The sequence below is a fragment of the Spermophilus citellus genome, assembly GCF_964194105.1.
Source record: "Spermophilus citellus genome assembly, chromosome: 8".
NCBI lineage: Eukaryota > Metazoa > Chordata > Mammalia > Rodentia > Sciuridae > Spermophilus > Spermophilus citellus.
Window position 1 is genome coordinate 40,883,787 of NC_138189.1, and position 14,789 is coordinate 40,898,575.

The 14,789-nt window shown below is 34.2% G+C and overlaps 1 protein-coding gene across 16 annotated transcripts in view; it reads left to right on the plus strand.

Annotated features, from left to right (window-relative positions):
• Positions 1–427: 427 nt before the first annotated feature.
• FIP1L1 (factor interacting with PAPOLA and CPSF1) overlaps positions 428–14,789 on the plus strand; it is a 69,384-nt gene continuing 55,022 nt past the window's right edge. For 3 of the 16 annotated variants that reach the window (XM_081303335.1, XM_081303348.1, XM_081303350.1), the window contains exons 1-9: positions 428–777; positions 1,903–1,947; positions 2,040–2,079; positions 5,399–5,456; positions 6,951–7,054; positions 12,655–12,719; positions 13,194–13,301; positions 13,840–13,970; positions 14,251–14,319. In XM_081303335.1, coding sequence (XP_081159461.1) covers positions 693–777; positions 1,903–1,947; positions 2,040–2,079; positions 5,399–5,456; positions 6,951–7,054; positions 12,655–12,719; positions 13,194–13,301; positions 13,840–13,970; positions 14,251–14,319 — 705 coding nt within the window. In that variant the 5' untranslated portion in view covers positions 428–692. The remainder of the gene's footprint in view (positions 778–1,902; positions 1,948–2,039; positions 2,080–5,398; positions 5,457–6,950; positions 7,055–12,654; positions 12,720–13,193; positions 13,302–13,839; positions 13,971–14,250; positions 14,320–14,789) is intronic. The other 13 variants (XM_081303344.1, XM_081303337.1, XM_081303339.1 and 10 more) reach the window with 8 other exon arrangements.

The following is a 14,789-nucleotide window of genomic DNA, read 5'->3' on the forward strand; positions in this document are numbered from 1 at the left end:
GTAGTGGATAAGGCGGTCTTTGACCTCGACTTCAATTATTATTATTTTTTAAACAAGGAGAATGTATTTTTCATGACAATTTTTCTTCGGTTGGCTTTTTAAATTAATTTTTCGAGACACCAAGTGTAGATGATTTCTTCTCTAATGAGCAACTTTTTGGCCCGACAGGTGACAGTGACGATTCGGTATCCTGCGTGCAACATGTCCAGAATGAAACAAAATGCCTTTAGGAAAACTTAAGTAACTAAATGGGACGTCAAAGCAAACAGCAGCAGACAGAAAACACACAATGCAGTGGCAAAAGCCCAGAGCGATTGGAGGGAAGGCTGGGGGAGGGGAACCAAGCGGACGCAGGACGCCCGCGAGAAAGCCACGCCGAGGACGCCGCGGGCCTCCGTCGGGGCGGGGCCGACTGCATTGCGCATGCCCAACAGGGCCCAGGTGCAGCCGCCGCGGAAGCCCAGCCACCTAGAGACGCCGCTTAAGTGCCGCTGCGCGTGCGCAGGCGGGCCGGCGCAGGAATCTTCATCTTTGCCGCCTTCGCCACCGCCTTCCCTGGATTTGGGTCTCGTGCTTTTTTGGTTCGCTCACCTCTGGGTTCGCGCCTGTCTCGCGCCCCGGGACAGCGAATCTGGGGAAGGGGTTGGAGGGGGCTGTTGATCGTCGTCTTTAAATTGTGAGCGGGGGCGGCCATGTCCGCCGGCGAGGTCGAGCGCCTAGTGTCGGAGCTGAGCGGCGGCACCGGAGGGGATGAGGAGGAAGAGTGGCTGTATGGCGGTACGGAACTTCCTGTCCCTCTCTCCCGGGTCTCTCGAGCCTCCCCTCTCTCGGCCCTCAAACGGCTGGCGTCTCGGTCCCTCGCGCCGCCGCTGTGGGCCTCCCTGGGAGCCTGTCGGGCCTGCCGAGGCCGACCGCGGCATGCGCGCCCCCCGCCCCGCGGCCTCCTCCGCGCAGCCCCGGTCCTTGACCCCCTGTACACCACCGCGGCGGTGGAGGACGTGGGACCCGGGCCCAGCTCGACTGTGAGTCCCGCTCATCCGCCTCTTCCCGGGGCCTCCGGGCCGCCTCGCCTCCTCTCCCTTTATTCTTGATTTTTCTATCGATTTTGGAGTGTGTTTGGTGCATCTCTTGGTGCTTTCTCGTCCCTTGCTTTTAGAAACAGTCATTGTGTAATGATAGCTAAATAAAGTTAATGCTGTGAAACTAATGTCTTGTTTCTTGATGGTCAGTTTGTATGAAATGCACCTGCGAGGGTACCTCCTTGTCTGAAAGTCGTACTTTAAATTTATCATTTAAAAGACAGGAAAAAAAAAAAAAAAAGAGATGGAATGAATACATTATGGCCCACAAAGAAAATCTCTGATTGTCTCCTGTGTTAAGGTGAAGTTTTTCTTTTTTAAGAGATTACTCTTTAATCCACATCATAGAAGTTCATGACCCTTGGGTTTATAATTTCCGGTGTCATCTCATGTATTTTCTTTCTCCTCAAAATAATGCATCTTGTACTTTTTGAAGAGCACTTATTTAACATCTGGTTTTAAAAGTCATAATCCTTGTCTGGTAGTGACTCCAGATTTGAAACCAAACATTTTTCCTTGACTAAAAGGTAAATTCTCTATTGCTTTAGAAGAGTACATTAAATCTGCATGTTGGGCACCATGCAGCTCCTCAATGATGTAACTTTGATAAACTTGTAAAAAAGTACATTATCTTTTGTGGAGAGATTTAGCTTTAATACTTTGAAATGTGAAAGTGTGGAATTTCTTTTATGAAGATCTGGAAATCTTCAGTACCTCTTAAGCTTATTTTTATAGCAGTAAAGTCTGATTTTTTTTTTTTTTCCATAAAAGACGTATCTTGTTTAGTGATTATAAGGTGATCTAACTTTGGATATGCTTATAGGCCCATGGGACGTGCATGTGCACAGTGATTTGGCAAAGGACCTAGGTTAGTGCTTGTGATGATCACTTCAGATTTTCATAATACTGCTTTCTTTAAGCTTGGTTTATTTATTTATTTTATTTTATTTTATTTGGTAGACGAAAATGAAGTTGAAAGGCCAGAAGAAGAAAATGCCAGGTTAGTGAAATTTCCTGCTGATGCTTGTACAGATTGTGTGCTAAAGTAGTTCTATCAACAAATTGTCAAGGTTGTTATGATTATTGGCTTGACTATAACATTCTGACTAAAGGTTGGAGGATATTCAAGACCTTGTCTTACACTAATTCCATCTTATTTGCTAGTAGCTTACAGGATAGTTTTTAAAGTTGGGATTTGAATACTTTTTAAGTAACTTAAGTGAGCTTAATAGTGGTGTATACAGCATAATCACTACACTACTGAGGAAAATACTTTAACATTTAAAGAAACTATGAAAATTATTGCTTTTATAATATTTTTAAAAATTTCAATGTTTTATTTAACTTCAAAATAGAATTGACTAATTTTTGGTAAGGTTGATTTTCTTTGTTAAATTATCAGGAAGGTATAAATAACACTTGTAGAAATATATGGGGAACAGAAATTTACTCCAAATTTCAAAGCACCTCATATAAGTACATGGTTATGCTGACTGTACTCTGACAATACCTTAGTACTCTAAATCATGGAGGGAATAGTTTTAAAAAGAGCACTTAAGGAATATTTGGATTTTTAAAAAGCGAGGAAATAACTACCCAGTAGGATGGCTATAAAACAAAAAGATAAAACAAGTGTTGTTGAGGATGTGAAGAAATAGGAATCCTCATTGTTCCTTATTAAAATACCTCTGGTGAGATTATAAAATGGTCCAGTTACTTTGACAGTCTAATGGTTTCCTCAGTGAAACAAAGAGTTACCAAATGACCCAGCATTTCCACTCAGAAGGTAAAATATACATCCACACAAAAACATGCCTGTGAGTGTTCATAATAACAGCCTTATTCATTGTAGTAAAAAATTGGAAACAATCTAAGGGTCCATAAACCAATGAAATGATAGGTTAAATGTGTGTACCCATATAACGAAATACTGTTTGACAGTGAAAAGAAATGAACTATTGATATATGTTACAACACAGAAGAAATTTCACTTCTGTGAAACATTATGGCAAGTGAGAAAAAAAAACAGTCACAAAGGACAACATGTTACCTGATTCCATTTATATGAACTGTTCAGAATTAGCAAATCCATAGAGACAGGAAGATTAATAGTTGTAGGCTTGGGGAAAATGGAAAGCAACTGCTGATACACAGAATATTTCTTTTGGAGGTCCATGCACATGTTCTAGAGTCAAATAGTTATGATGATTGCACTATGAATAGGTTAAAACTCATATAATTATACCCTTTCAGTGGATAAATGTGAATTATATCTCAATAAAGCTGTATAACCAAAAAAAAAAAAAATAGATAAGGAAGAAGTGGAAGTGGAAATAGTTTAGGAAGAGCTGAAATTACAGTTTTTCCTCACCCAAATATACCCCTATATTTCACTCAATTTGTTATGTGAAATTTAATCATTTAGTTTTGAAATTTATGTATTCAGCTCAATTTCAAATCCTATTCCCAACCACAAAATTTGGGATTAATATATAGTTATGAAAGTGATTAAATATTTCTTTAATTAAGGAAGCAATTAGTTGATTACTGGGTATAGAGCTGTAATCAAATATAGTCTTCATACCATGGTTTTTTGTTAGTTCTTAGCTGTAATTCTCAAAATTTCTTTTCTTTTTGAACTTTAACTCTAGTATACAGCTTGATAAAATTTATTGAAAGAATCCTACTTGCTCTTAGTGTCACTATTATAATTTATTCATATTTATTAAAACTTCATTTGGAGAGCTAATGCATTTAATTCATCCTGTTGGGGATGGGACCTGACCATTTTAATAGTGGTGGTTAATTAAAACTTCTGAGAGAATTCCCTCGAAGAAAGGAGTTCTGCCAAAACTAGTATCTAGCTTGGTACATCACTGCATTGTTCTTCCTGGGTCCCTGCTATTGCAGTTTGCCCCCACATCTTTGTGACTGGTTCATTGCTGAAGCCTCTGCCCTTAAACTATTACAATACTCTGTCTCTGGTTCTGTTGTTAGGTTTTATCTGTCCAAGTTTTGACTGAATGTAGTATCCTGTTTTGTGACACAAAAAGCAAATGAGTGTTCTCTCTCCTGTGCATGCATGCACACACTTATATACACCAGAAAAAAACAAGTAACACTTATGTCTATTTAGAAATTTATTTAAGCAGGAAGTGGATATACTAATGAATTATAATGGAAAATGTCTTAGAAATGCTACTAATTTTTTCTGGGATTTAGACCAAACCATTTCACTGCTTTGTGCTTTAGTTTTCCTATCTATGAAGTGAAGTGGTGGGTAGTTTCCACTGTTGAAATCATAATTATTCAATTACCCTAGAGTATTGAAAGTGTTATTTGTTGGTTAATGGTCATCTTGAGTCTCTTAACAGTGTGTTTTATTGTTACATTGTATATAGTTTTTGTTGTGAAAGGACAAATTCAAGTATTAACTGTCCATATAAAAGACTAGTCCTAGGGGCTGGAGCTGGGGCTCAGTGGTAGAGTGCTGGCCTAGCATGTGCGAGGCACTGGGTTTGATCTTCAGCACTACATAAAAATAAATAGAAGAAAGATATTGTGTCCAACTACAAAAAAAAAAATAAAATAAAAAAAGACTAGGCATGGAGCTGTTGATAATATCACATTGGAGGACTGTCTTGCATGAAGATTAATTTTTTTTTTTAAACTATTTGCATTTGATTAATTTTTTTTAATGTTAGAATTTTGGCTTTTATATAACAAAGGACATATCCAATAATACTGATGAAACAGGAAACCAGGCAGAAGTTTGTTATGTTAACTGGATACTAAGAGATATCACAAATCTGAATTTCATGGGCACGAAGGAAAAGGAGAAATTATTACACAGCTCTTGGCAGTTATGATATTACCTTGCACATGAAATGTACTATAAAGATTTATGATAAGGAAAGTTGATTAAGTGTGCTGCATATTTTTAAAATCTAAAAATTATATCCTATCATCAAATTGTAATTTATTAACAAATTATCGAGGCATTTCCCGTTTCCTACTTCTGTTTTTCTTATTGGTGGTTGTGATGAGGGATTACACCCAGGGCTTTTATGATTGCTAGACAAAACTTTAAGCTACACACCTAGCTCTTTAATTGCTGAGTACTGTTTTATGCAAGATATTAAGAATAACCCAGAATAAGACAGATTTTATGATCCTTATTTTTATTATCCATCGGAGACATTAATTTAGAAAAACTTATCAGGCATTGTGTAAAAATATTAGTATAATCTATCTGTATGTTAGTATAATCTCTCTGTACTTGAAAAGCAGTATCTGACATGTACTTATTTTATCTGTAGCGCTAATCCTCCATCAGGAATAGAAGATGAAACTGCTGAAAATGGCGTACCAAAACCGGTAACATAATTATAAGGCTTTGAGATCCATTTACTGTTTACAATTTTTATCAGTAACTTCACAATTGACTTGAAAATAAAGCCAGCATTTAACATAATGTGCAGTATCTTGTGTGATTTGGCCTCTCCTTGCATTTGTTACTTCATCTGGTACCATCAAAAGTATATATAGGAGTTAATGAGGAGAATAAATAGTGGGAAGAGACCTCAGAGGAAATAATAACATGCAAAAGGCTTGATGGTTATTGCTTTCAAAGAACTGAATAATAGACTACCTGAATAGATCATAATTTGATTTTTTTTTTTTCCTCTCAATTACTTTACATTTTGGCAGTGCTGAGGATTGAACTCGGGGGCGCACACATGCTAGCCATGCACTTTACCACTGAGCCACATAGTTTGATTTTCAAAGCAAACATTGAATCTCACAACCTAAGTTTAACTATTGTGAGTTTTTAGCAGTGCCTTTTTTTTTTCTTCTCCATAGATGTGATGGTCCCTAACTTCATGCCTATCAAATTGGTATTTTGGAAGGTCTTATGAATATTTGTACATTATATTAATATTTTGCTTGGGTGATATGCTTATTTACTGTTATGTAACTGTGGACTTAATAGTCTTTTAGAGCCATAGTAAAACCTTTATAAGTGGACCCACTTTAACTCAGTGGAATAAGAAGTTCCCTCAAGCATCTTTAGGCAAGAGCCGTTTTAGGTATAAATGAATGCCAAGAGTAATCCAGCTGCTCCTGTACTATTTGGTAGTTTTTAAGCTTGACACTGAATCTTAAAATTATTTTCCTTTTATTCATATTTTTGTTAAGAATACTTTTTAAGGGGCTGGGGTTGTGGCTCAGCGGTAGAGTGCTTGCCTAGCACATGTGAGGCCGTGGGTTCGATCCTCAGCACCACATAAAAATAAATGAATAAAATGAAGGTATTGTGTCCAACTACAACTAAAAATTATTTTTAAAAAAAATATTTAAAAAAATAATTTTGTGGATCTCTTATTTTGCCTTAGATTCTTTTTATAAGAAGGGCAGTCATAAATAGTAAAACAAAAATGAGTTGTTATTTGCCAAGAGAAGGTGATGCTGAAAAAAAGACTTTTATTGTACAGAACACCAAAGTTATAACTGAGTTGAAATAGATATCAGCTTTATAAGCTTGTAACTTTCTTCTTTAAAACTATATCTCAAACAGGATGGTTTTATTTGTAGTTATTAAAACAGACCAAGTAAAAATAGTAAAATAGGGGCTGGGGATGTGGCTCAAGCGGTAGCGTGCTCGCCTGGCATGCGTGCGGCCCGGGTTCGATCCTCAGCACCACATACAAAGATGTTGTGTCTGCCGAGAACTGAAAAATAAATATTAAAAATTCTCTCTCTCTTTCTCTCTCTCTCCCTCTCTCACTCTCTTTAAAAAAAAATAGTAAAATAAAAAAATTTTGTTGTAGACTATTGAATGTATTTTAAAAATGCTTATGTTGGTTATAGAAAGTGACTGAGACAGAAGATGATAGTGATAGTGACAGTGATGATGACGAGGATGATGTTCATGTCACTATAGGAGATATTAAAACAGGAGCGCCACAGTATGGGTAAGTTATTTTTAATTAGGTAATATTTATGTGAAAGCTGTATAGCAAAGATATATGTGATTATATCAAGTTGTCAATGGTTGATTTCACTGTTTTACATCTTCTATTTTAATGTAATATGAAGGAACTCTTGTTACAATTTTACTGTGAAGATATTTCTTTCCTAAAGATTAAGTTAATTAGTTACATGGAAGCAGTAGTTTTGATTCATGGCATTTAAAGTATTTTCATAAAAGAATTTGAATGCTGTGAATTTGTTGGCTATAATTGGAAAATTTTGAATTGTAATTTGCCATTAATTCTTTCATATTATTACTTATCCAAATCTTAATTTAGGTTTAATTTTTTTTTGTCTAGTAAAAACTGTATCGAATGATTTTATTCTTTTATTGCTGAGTAATATTCCATTGTGTATATATGCCACATTTTTTATCCAATCATCTATTGAAGGGCATCTAGGTTAGTTCCACAGTGTATTTATTGTGAATTGTGCTGCTTAAACATTGATGTGGCTGTGTCCCTGTATGCTGTTTTTAAGTCCTTTGGGTATAGACCAAGGAGAGGGATAGCTGGGTCAAATAGTGGTTCCATTTCCAATTTTTCAAGAAATCTCCATACTGCTTTCCATATTAGCTGCACTAATTTTTCAGTCCCACCAGCAGTGTATGAGAAATCATGGCATTTGCAGGTAAATGGATGGAGTTGGAGAAGATAATGCTAAGTGAAGTTAGCCAATCTCAAAAAACCAAATGTTAAATGTTTTCTTTGATGTAAGGAGGCTGATACATAGTGGGATAGGGAGCTGGAGCATGGGAGGAATAGACGAACTCTAGATAGGGCAGAGAGGTTGGAGGGGAAGGGAGGGGGCATGAGGTTATTAATGATGGTGGAACATGATGATCATTATTACCCAAAGTACAGGTATGAAAACACGAGTTGGTGTGAATATATTGTGTATACAACCAGAGATATGAAAAATTGTGCTCTAAATGTATAATAAGAATTATAATGCATTCTGCTGTCATATATACATAAAAAAACCAAATGTATTTCTTTTTGTTTTTTGTAATTATTTTTCAAATTAATTATTCATTATATTTCACAAACTGGACCAAGTAAATGACTGTTCCTGACTCATTGAGCACATAAGGAATATGAAAGGATTGAAAGAGAATGCGCTAAAGTATAGATTGAGATTTTTAGTTACGCTGGTAGAATTAAGAGTCAGTATTGTTTGTTTTTCAGATTGTCTACATAATATGATTACTAAAGCTTGTACGTTGGACACATAAAATAACCATTAATTTTACTTTAGTTTATTAAGCAGCCTTATCTGGAATCTATATCTATCTATATACTTTTTAATAACTTCTTCAGTAGAGCCATTTTTTACAAAATCTTTAATTTTAGGAAACTTGAATGTTGAAATTCAGTAATTGTCATAGACAGCTTTGCATTATGATAATAGCTACCTATTTGGTTTAAAAATCTTAGCAACTTTTTAGGAAACAGGGTAGAGAAGAGACTCAACTGCTTATATTAATGCTGGAAACTCATTCCCACTTGAAAAAGTAAATAATTGCCGGTGGACTGTAATACAATACTAGTAGGTCTTTGTTCCAGTAGGTTTTTACTATCTGCATTATGATGATCAGTGTATATTTAGTAGATTTTGTTGTATTGACTCATTTGTACTTGTAAGTTAAATCTGAGTAGCAGTTTTTGTTTTGTATTTGTAAGATAAATTTGAGTAGCAGTTTTTTTTTAATATTATGAATGTGATCAGTTTTCTTTTTTAGTAGGAATTGCATGCAAATATTAAATGTACATATATTTTCATAGTACTTTATCAGAACTTTATTCCTCATAGTACTTCTTAGTTTCATGAATTAATAGTTATGCTTGTATATATTCATCACTTTTAGATAATCAACTCATTTAGAGTAGAAATTATGTTCTATGGATTTTCCTTTTTCTCACATTGCCTTATATATAGTAAGTATTCAGTAGATGTTTGTTGAATAAATTGACACTGTCTCTAGATTTTTTCCCCCTGCAACATTTGATGATGAAAATTTTCAAATATTCAAAAACCTGAAGGAAGGATTTGACCTTTGAACATTCACCCATCACCCAGATTGTACTATATACACTTTGCAATGTTTACATTAAGTCATACATGTTTCTGTCCTTACCTTTATCTATTTGTTAGTCCACTTATTTTAATGCATTTCAAAAGTAAGTTACAGACCTTTATGAAGAGTGCAGTTTGCTTAACTTTAGTATCTGGAAATATAATATTATAAGATGAAACTTAAACCAGTTTAGTATTGTCCCTTAAACACAAATTGCCTTTTAAATTTGCTTCTAAGAATTCAGTGCACAAAGTATTATTTTCTTACTGGCTTTCTTTCAGTTTTCAAGGGAAATATCTCTAGATACTGAAATAAAGCAAAGTAGAAAGTAAAAAAAGCATTTTTTAAGGTAACATGTTTTTGTTACAGTTCATTCTACATATAAATAAAGTTTAAAATAAATCTTAAAACTAGAATACTTTATCTTGTAAGGGAAAATAGTTTGTTAGCTATGTCTGAATCATCTGTTCATTTATTCAATAAACTTTTTGGACATAATTTGGCATTATGTAAAGTAATATAGAGTGTGCCAACATTAAACCATCAGTGGTTGATTCCATTGTTTTTACATTTTCTATCTTAGTCATGATACAAAAAAAAAAAAAACAACTCTTGTTGAAGATTCACCATGAAAAATTTTTTTTTCCTAAAGATAAGGTTACCTATTTAGGTATAGTTACAAGGAAACAACAATTTTTGATTTCTAAATTTATTAACTGGTGATGGAAATACAAATTTAATAGGTTTTTTAAAATTTTCTAGAAGTAGGGAGGAAGACAGATAAGTAAGCAGATATTTTCAGTGCAACATAATGCTGAAATAAGCACATAATAGTGATTTGAAAGCTTGAGAGGAGAGTTGCTGAAAGCCACAGGTCTTGAAGAGATGATCCTAGAGGTAACAATTGAACTTACTTGAGTGATTCTTGATAAGTTTTAGAAAGAGGGCACTGCTAATAAAATAAAGTAGACTTAGAGGAACTACATGATTGGAAGCTAAGGTTGAGGAAAGGGGTAGTTGAAATGTCCTTTGGAAGAAATTAGGATAGTTTTGCCCTGCCCTTGTGAAGCTGTAAAGGTTTTTAGGCAGGCAGAAAATGTGAAAAGATAAATCTGAGTAGCAGTAGTTGGGATGGATTTGATAAGAACTTGGCTAATGTACTTGTCCAGGTGAGTTGATAAGCCAGCAGCAACAGTATGGAGATGAATAGGAAAGCAAAGTATATTTGAGTGTGACAAAGAGAATTACCATGATTTACTGGTTGGTTGTGGATAAATTAGAGACCAACAACTCAGTAACTTAAAGGTTTTTAGAGTTGTTAATTAAGTACATATGGAAGGATCAGGTTTAAACACACTTATATGACATTAACTTTGAAGATTCTTGAGAAAATGCAAGCCCAGTGGATCCAGCAGTTTGTGTAGCCTGAGATTTGTGGAAGTAGGGACATGTGTAGATTTGTTTAAGTGCAATTTTCCCTACAGCTAAGCTCCTTTGCACATAATGACTTAAAGACTTGGTGGCTTAATAAAGAAAAGTGATGTTTTAAGAGGTAGAACGTAGGAAACAAAGAAGTTCATTTATTGAACACTTATGGATAAGCCTCTTATAAATGTTTTTCCTGTAGCAAACCTGTTAGAGGACAGTTTAAAGACAATCCTTGATATTTGTGCATTAGTCTTTGACTAGAAATTTTATACATCATACTGTACATAAATGATTATATTTCTAAGCTACCTTTACTGTGCTGAACTTAGATTGTTGAAATGTAAGCATCATGAAAACTGAAACCACATTTATCTAGCTCCTCATTCTCCCTCCTTAACCTAAAATCAATTGGGCTTATTTTTATGCTCAGTAAACATTTATTAAATGAATTGATCAAAGAAGATTAAACATTGCTAATTGTTAATGATAATATTGCTTGAGAGTAACGGTTTAATTTGGGCTACTTTATGCTTTTTTGCATTTATACCAAGGGAGCTACAATTATTTGTATATTTTATTGCATTTGGACTTTTTTAAAAAATAAAAACCAAAAGATGATATATCATGAGCTATGTAATGCTTTAAATAATCAATAAAAAATTAAAAAAAAAATAAAAACCAAAAATAAAACTGCTAATGTAACTGAACCCAAGTTCCATAAATTTAGTAAATTGGAGACAAAGATGCAGATAATTATTAGGCAAATCAAAAGAAATGAATCATCACAAGTCGACTTGGTTGAGCCTGTGAGGGAAAGAGCACCAAATTAAATAAACGGTGAATATAATGTGAAAAAAATGTATCATTTAAGATATTATCTATAACGAGAAGTCTTCCTGATATCTTTGTTCAATATGAGTCTTTACAGTCTCCTCTATTCCCTTTTCCTTAACCACCTCAACTATATGTTGGTATATTTGATATTTCTGCTTATATACATTTCATGCTTTATATAGAAAAGGAAAAAATTGTAAACTTATAAATTTTATACAAGGTTTATAGGGTCTGAGAGACTGGGCCAAAGTTATACAACTAGTAGTTGACAGAACTTGTATTTGAATATGGGTTAATCTGACTTTTTACATCACATGTGTGACTACATTTCAAAAGGTGCTGTTCAATAATATTTTGAAATGTATACATTCATGTAACCTCAACCCAGATCAACATATGGAATGTTAGAAGCATCCCAGAAATTTTCCTCTTTTTCCTTCTCAATCGTTAACCATACCACCACCAGCAGACCCTGTTCTGCTTTTACCCCAGTCTTTTTTTTAATACTACCAGGGAATGAATTCAAGTGTGCTTAACCACTGAGCCACATCCCCAGCCCTTTTTATTTTTTGAGACAAGGTCTCACTAGGTTGCCTAACTGCCTTGCTAAGTTGCTGTGGTTGGCTTGAAACCTAAAATCCTCCTGCCTCAGCCTTCTGAGACTCAGGGATTATAGGCATGTGCCAACATGCTGGGGCATACTCATTTTAAAATTCCATATAAATGCACTCATTTTTATGACAAAATATGTGAACATTTGAAAGAGGTTTTATCAACAGTACAAAATGTGGAAAGCACTAAAGTTTTTTATTATTTTATTTTCATTTATCTTATGACCACTGGCTTTAGGAACAAGGTGGAGAAATTTCACTCTATCAGAATTGCTATATGTTAAATAAAACTAGGAGACAAGAGAATTAAACAAAGGCATATAAACGATTCTTTGCTTCCCAGCCAAATTTCTGGTGAAGTTTGTAACAATAGGATATCGACTTGGTGGCAGGGAAATTTTTGAGATGGAAACAAATCAGATATGTACGAAAATTTTTTCTATATCTTTTCTTAAGCAAGTGACAGATTTTTAAATTATTATAAAGTGTTTTCTAAAATGTTTTGAGTCTGTCAGCTTATGTGGGTACATATCACATTAAATATTGGTGTGTGTACTTTGTTTCTCAGTATAATTTTTATTTTGTTTTTTAGGAGTTATGGTACAGCACCTGTAAATCTTAATATCAAGACAGGGGGAAGAGTTTATGGAACTACAGGTAAAATTTATATTTGCAGTTGTATCAGTAAGAAAGTAAGTCACATTTGCAAACTTTTTCTGTAAAGGACTAAATGGCAAACATTTTAGGCTGTTCTGACTATATAGTTGTCATTTATTTTTTCTTTGATTTATTTTAGCAAAAGTAAAACTTTTCTTTACTCCCAGGCTATACAAAACAGTGATTTCAAAATGGAAATTTATGTTATGTTACTTCTTATTAGTATAGTAATTCCTTATAAGTAATAAGTCCCTAAGCTTTTCATCCAGTGAATCTTATAGTTACATCATAAAGCTTGAGGTCATCTAAGTTTTTTTTTTTTGTGGTGAACATTATTCTAATGTTTGTTTGGAACTTTTGCCATTTTTTTGTGCCAGGAGTATAAAAAGGTGCAAGTGTTTTCTGTTGGTCTATGGTATCTCCCATCTCCTTGCTAATGTAGCTCCTTTACCATTTTATATTTCTGTGAAATAGGAACAAAGGTCAAAGGAGTAGATCTTGATGCACCTGGAAGCATTAATGGAGTTCCACTCTTGGAGGTAGATTTGGATTCCTTTGAAGATAAACCATGGCGTAAACCTGGTGAGATTATTATGTATTATGTTGATTTCAAAAAAATGTATCCTTTGATGTTATCAGTAAAGTATTTTTGAGCATCAACTTAGGTTATTATTTTTTCAAGGTTATTTTTATTGTGTTAAGCAAATGATGAGTAATAAAGACTTGTATTATTAAATCTGCCTGCGGTCTAGCATAACTATAAATGTTGACATGCATGTTTATTATAATGCCAAATAATTTCGATCAAAATGTTTTGTAGTTTTTTTTGTTTTATGGTGGTAATTTTGAGAACTAGTAGAATTAGAAGGGGTGGTAAGACTGCTAGAATGCTAAAGTTTATGTTTCAGTACTTCATTGTATTTTTTTAAAAAAATATTTTTAGTTGTAGATGGCCACAATACCTTTATTTTTATATGATGCTGAGGATCAAACCCCTTGCCTCACACATGTAAAGCATATGCTCTACCACTGAGCTGGAATCCCAGCCCAGGTCATTGTATTTTTGCTGCTGTATAGCATTTAAATATTTGCACACTAAAAAATATTTTTTTGTCTTTAGGTGCTGATCTTTCTGATTACTTTAATTATGGGTTCAATGAAGATACTTGGAAAGCTTACTGTGAAAAACAAAAGAGGATACGAATGGGACTTGAAGTTATACCAGTTACTTCTACTACAAATAAAATTACGGTAATTAGTAAATATTCCAGAATATGCCTACCTTTTTTACTGTCCCACTTTTACTCCCCAAATAAGTCACATTTTCCCTATGAAGGTGGTTAAATGCTACATGGATAGTTTAAAATTTTCATTCTCTTCCCTGTTTCTCTTTCTTTTCAGAGTTTCTTATTAATGATTATTTTTATTCTTAGTTTCAAGTCACAAACTAGCTACAGCTAGTTTGTCTTTATATGGCCTATCAATTAAAATTTGTGTGGTATCTTAATGGGGAATATGTTATCTAACTTAGGCCGAAGACTGTACTATGGAAGTTACACCAGGTGCAGAGATGCAAGATGGCAGATTCAGTCTTTTTAAGGTGAATTTTAGTAAATTATCCTTGGTTGCTCTCATTTTTTGTTCTTGAGTCTGCTCCATACCACTACTGAAGGGTGAAATTTAAAGTAGAAATAGCTATCTTTTTTCCCAAACCTTCAGCTTCCTGGTGACTTACAAATTTGCTGATTATTGTTTTATCTCCACTTTTGCAAGCGTGTGAATTTATAGCCTATCGTTACTAACAAATGCCAAGTTAAACTATTCTTCACTGTATTTTGTGGTTTTATTTTGAGTACAGCACATGGTTATTTATAGGAGATGAAAGTTCATGGTAACAGAGTAAGCTGTCATTTTGTTTTGTAGCTCAAGCTCTAATTTTTATATGAAGAATTAGAGGCTTATTTTTCCTAATTTTCTTTAAAAAAAAAAAAAGGTAAGAATGGTGCTATGGTGTTTTCTATCTGTATGACACTGAAATTGTTGGTGTGATATCTCTTGTAGATCAAGGTG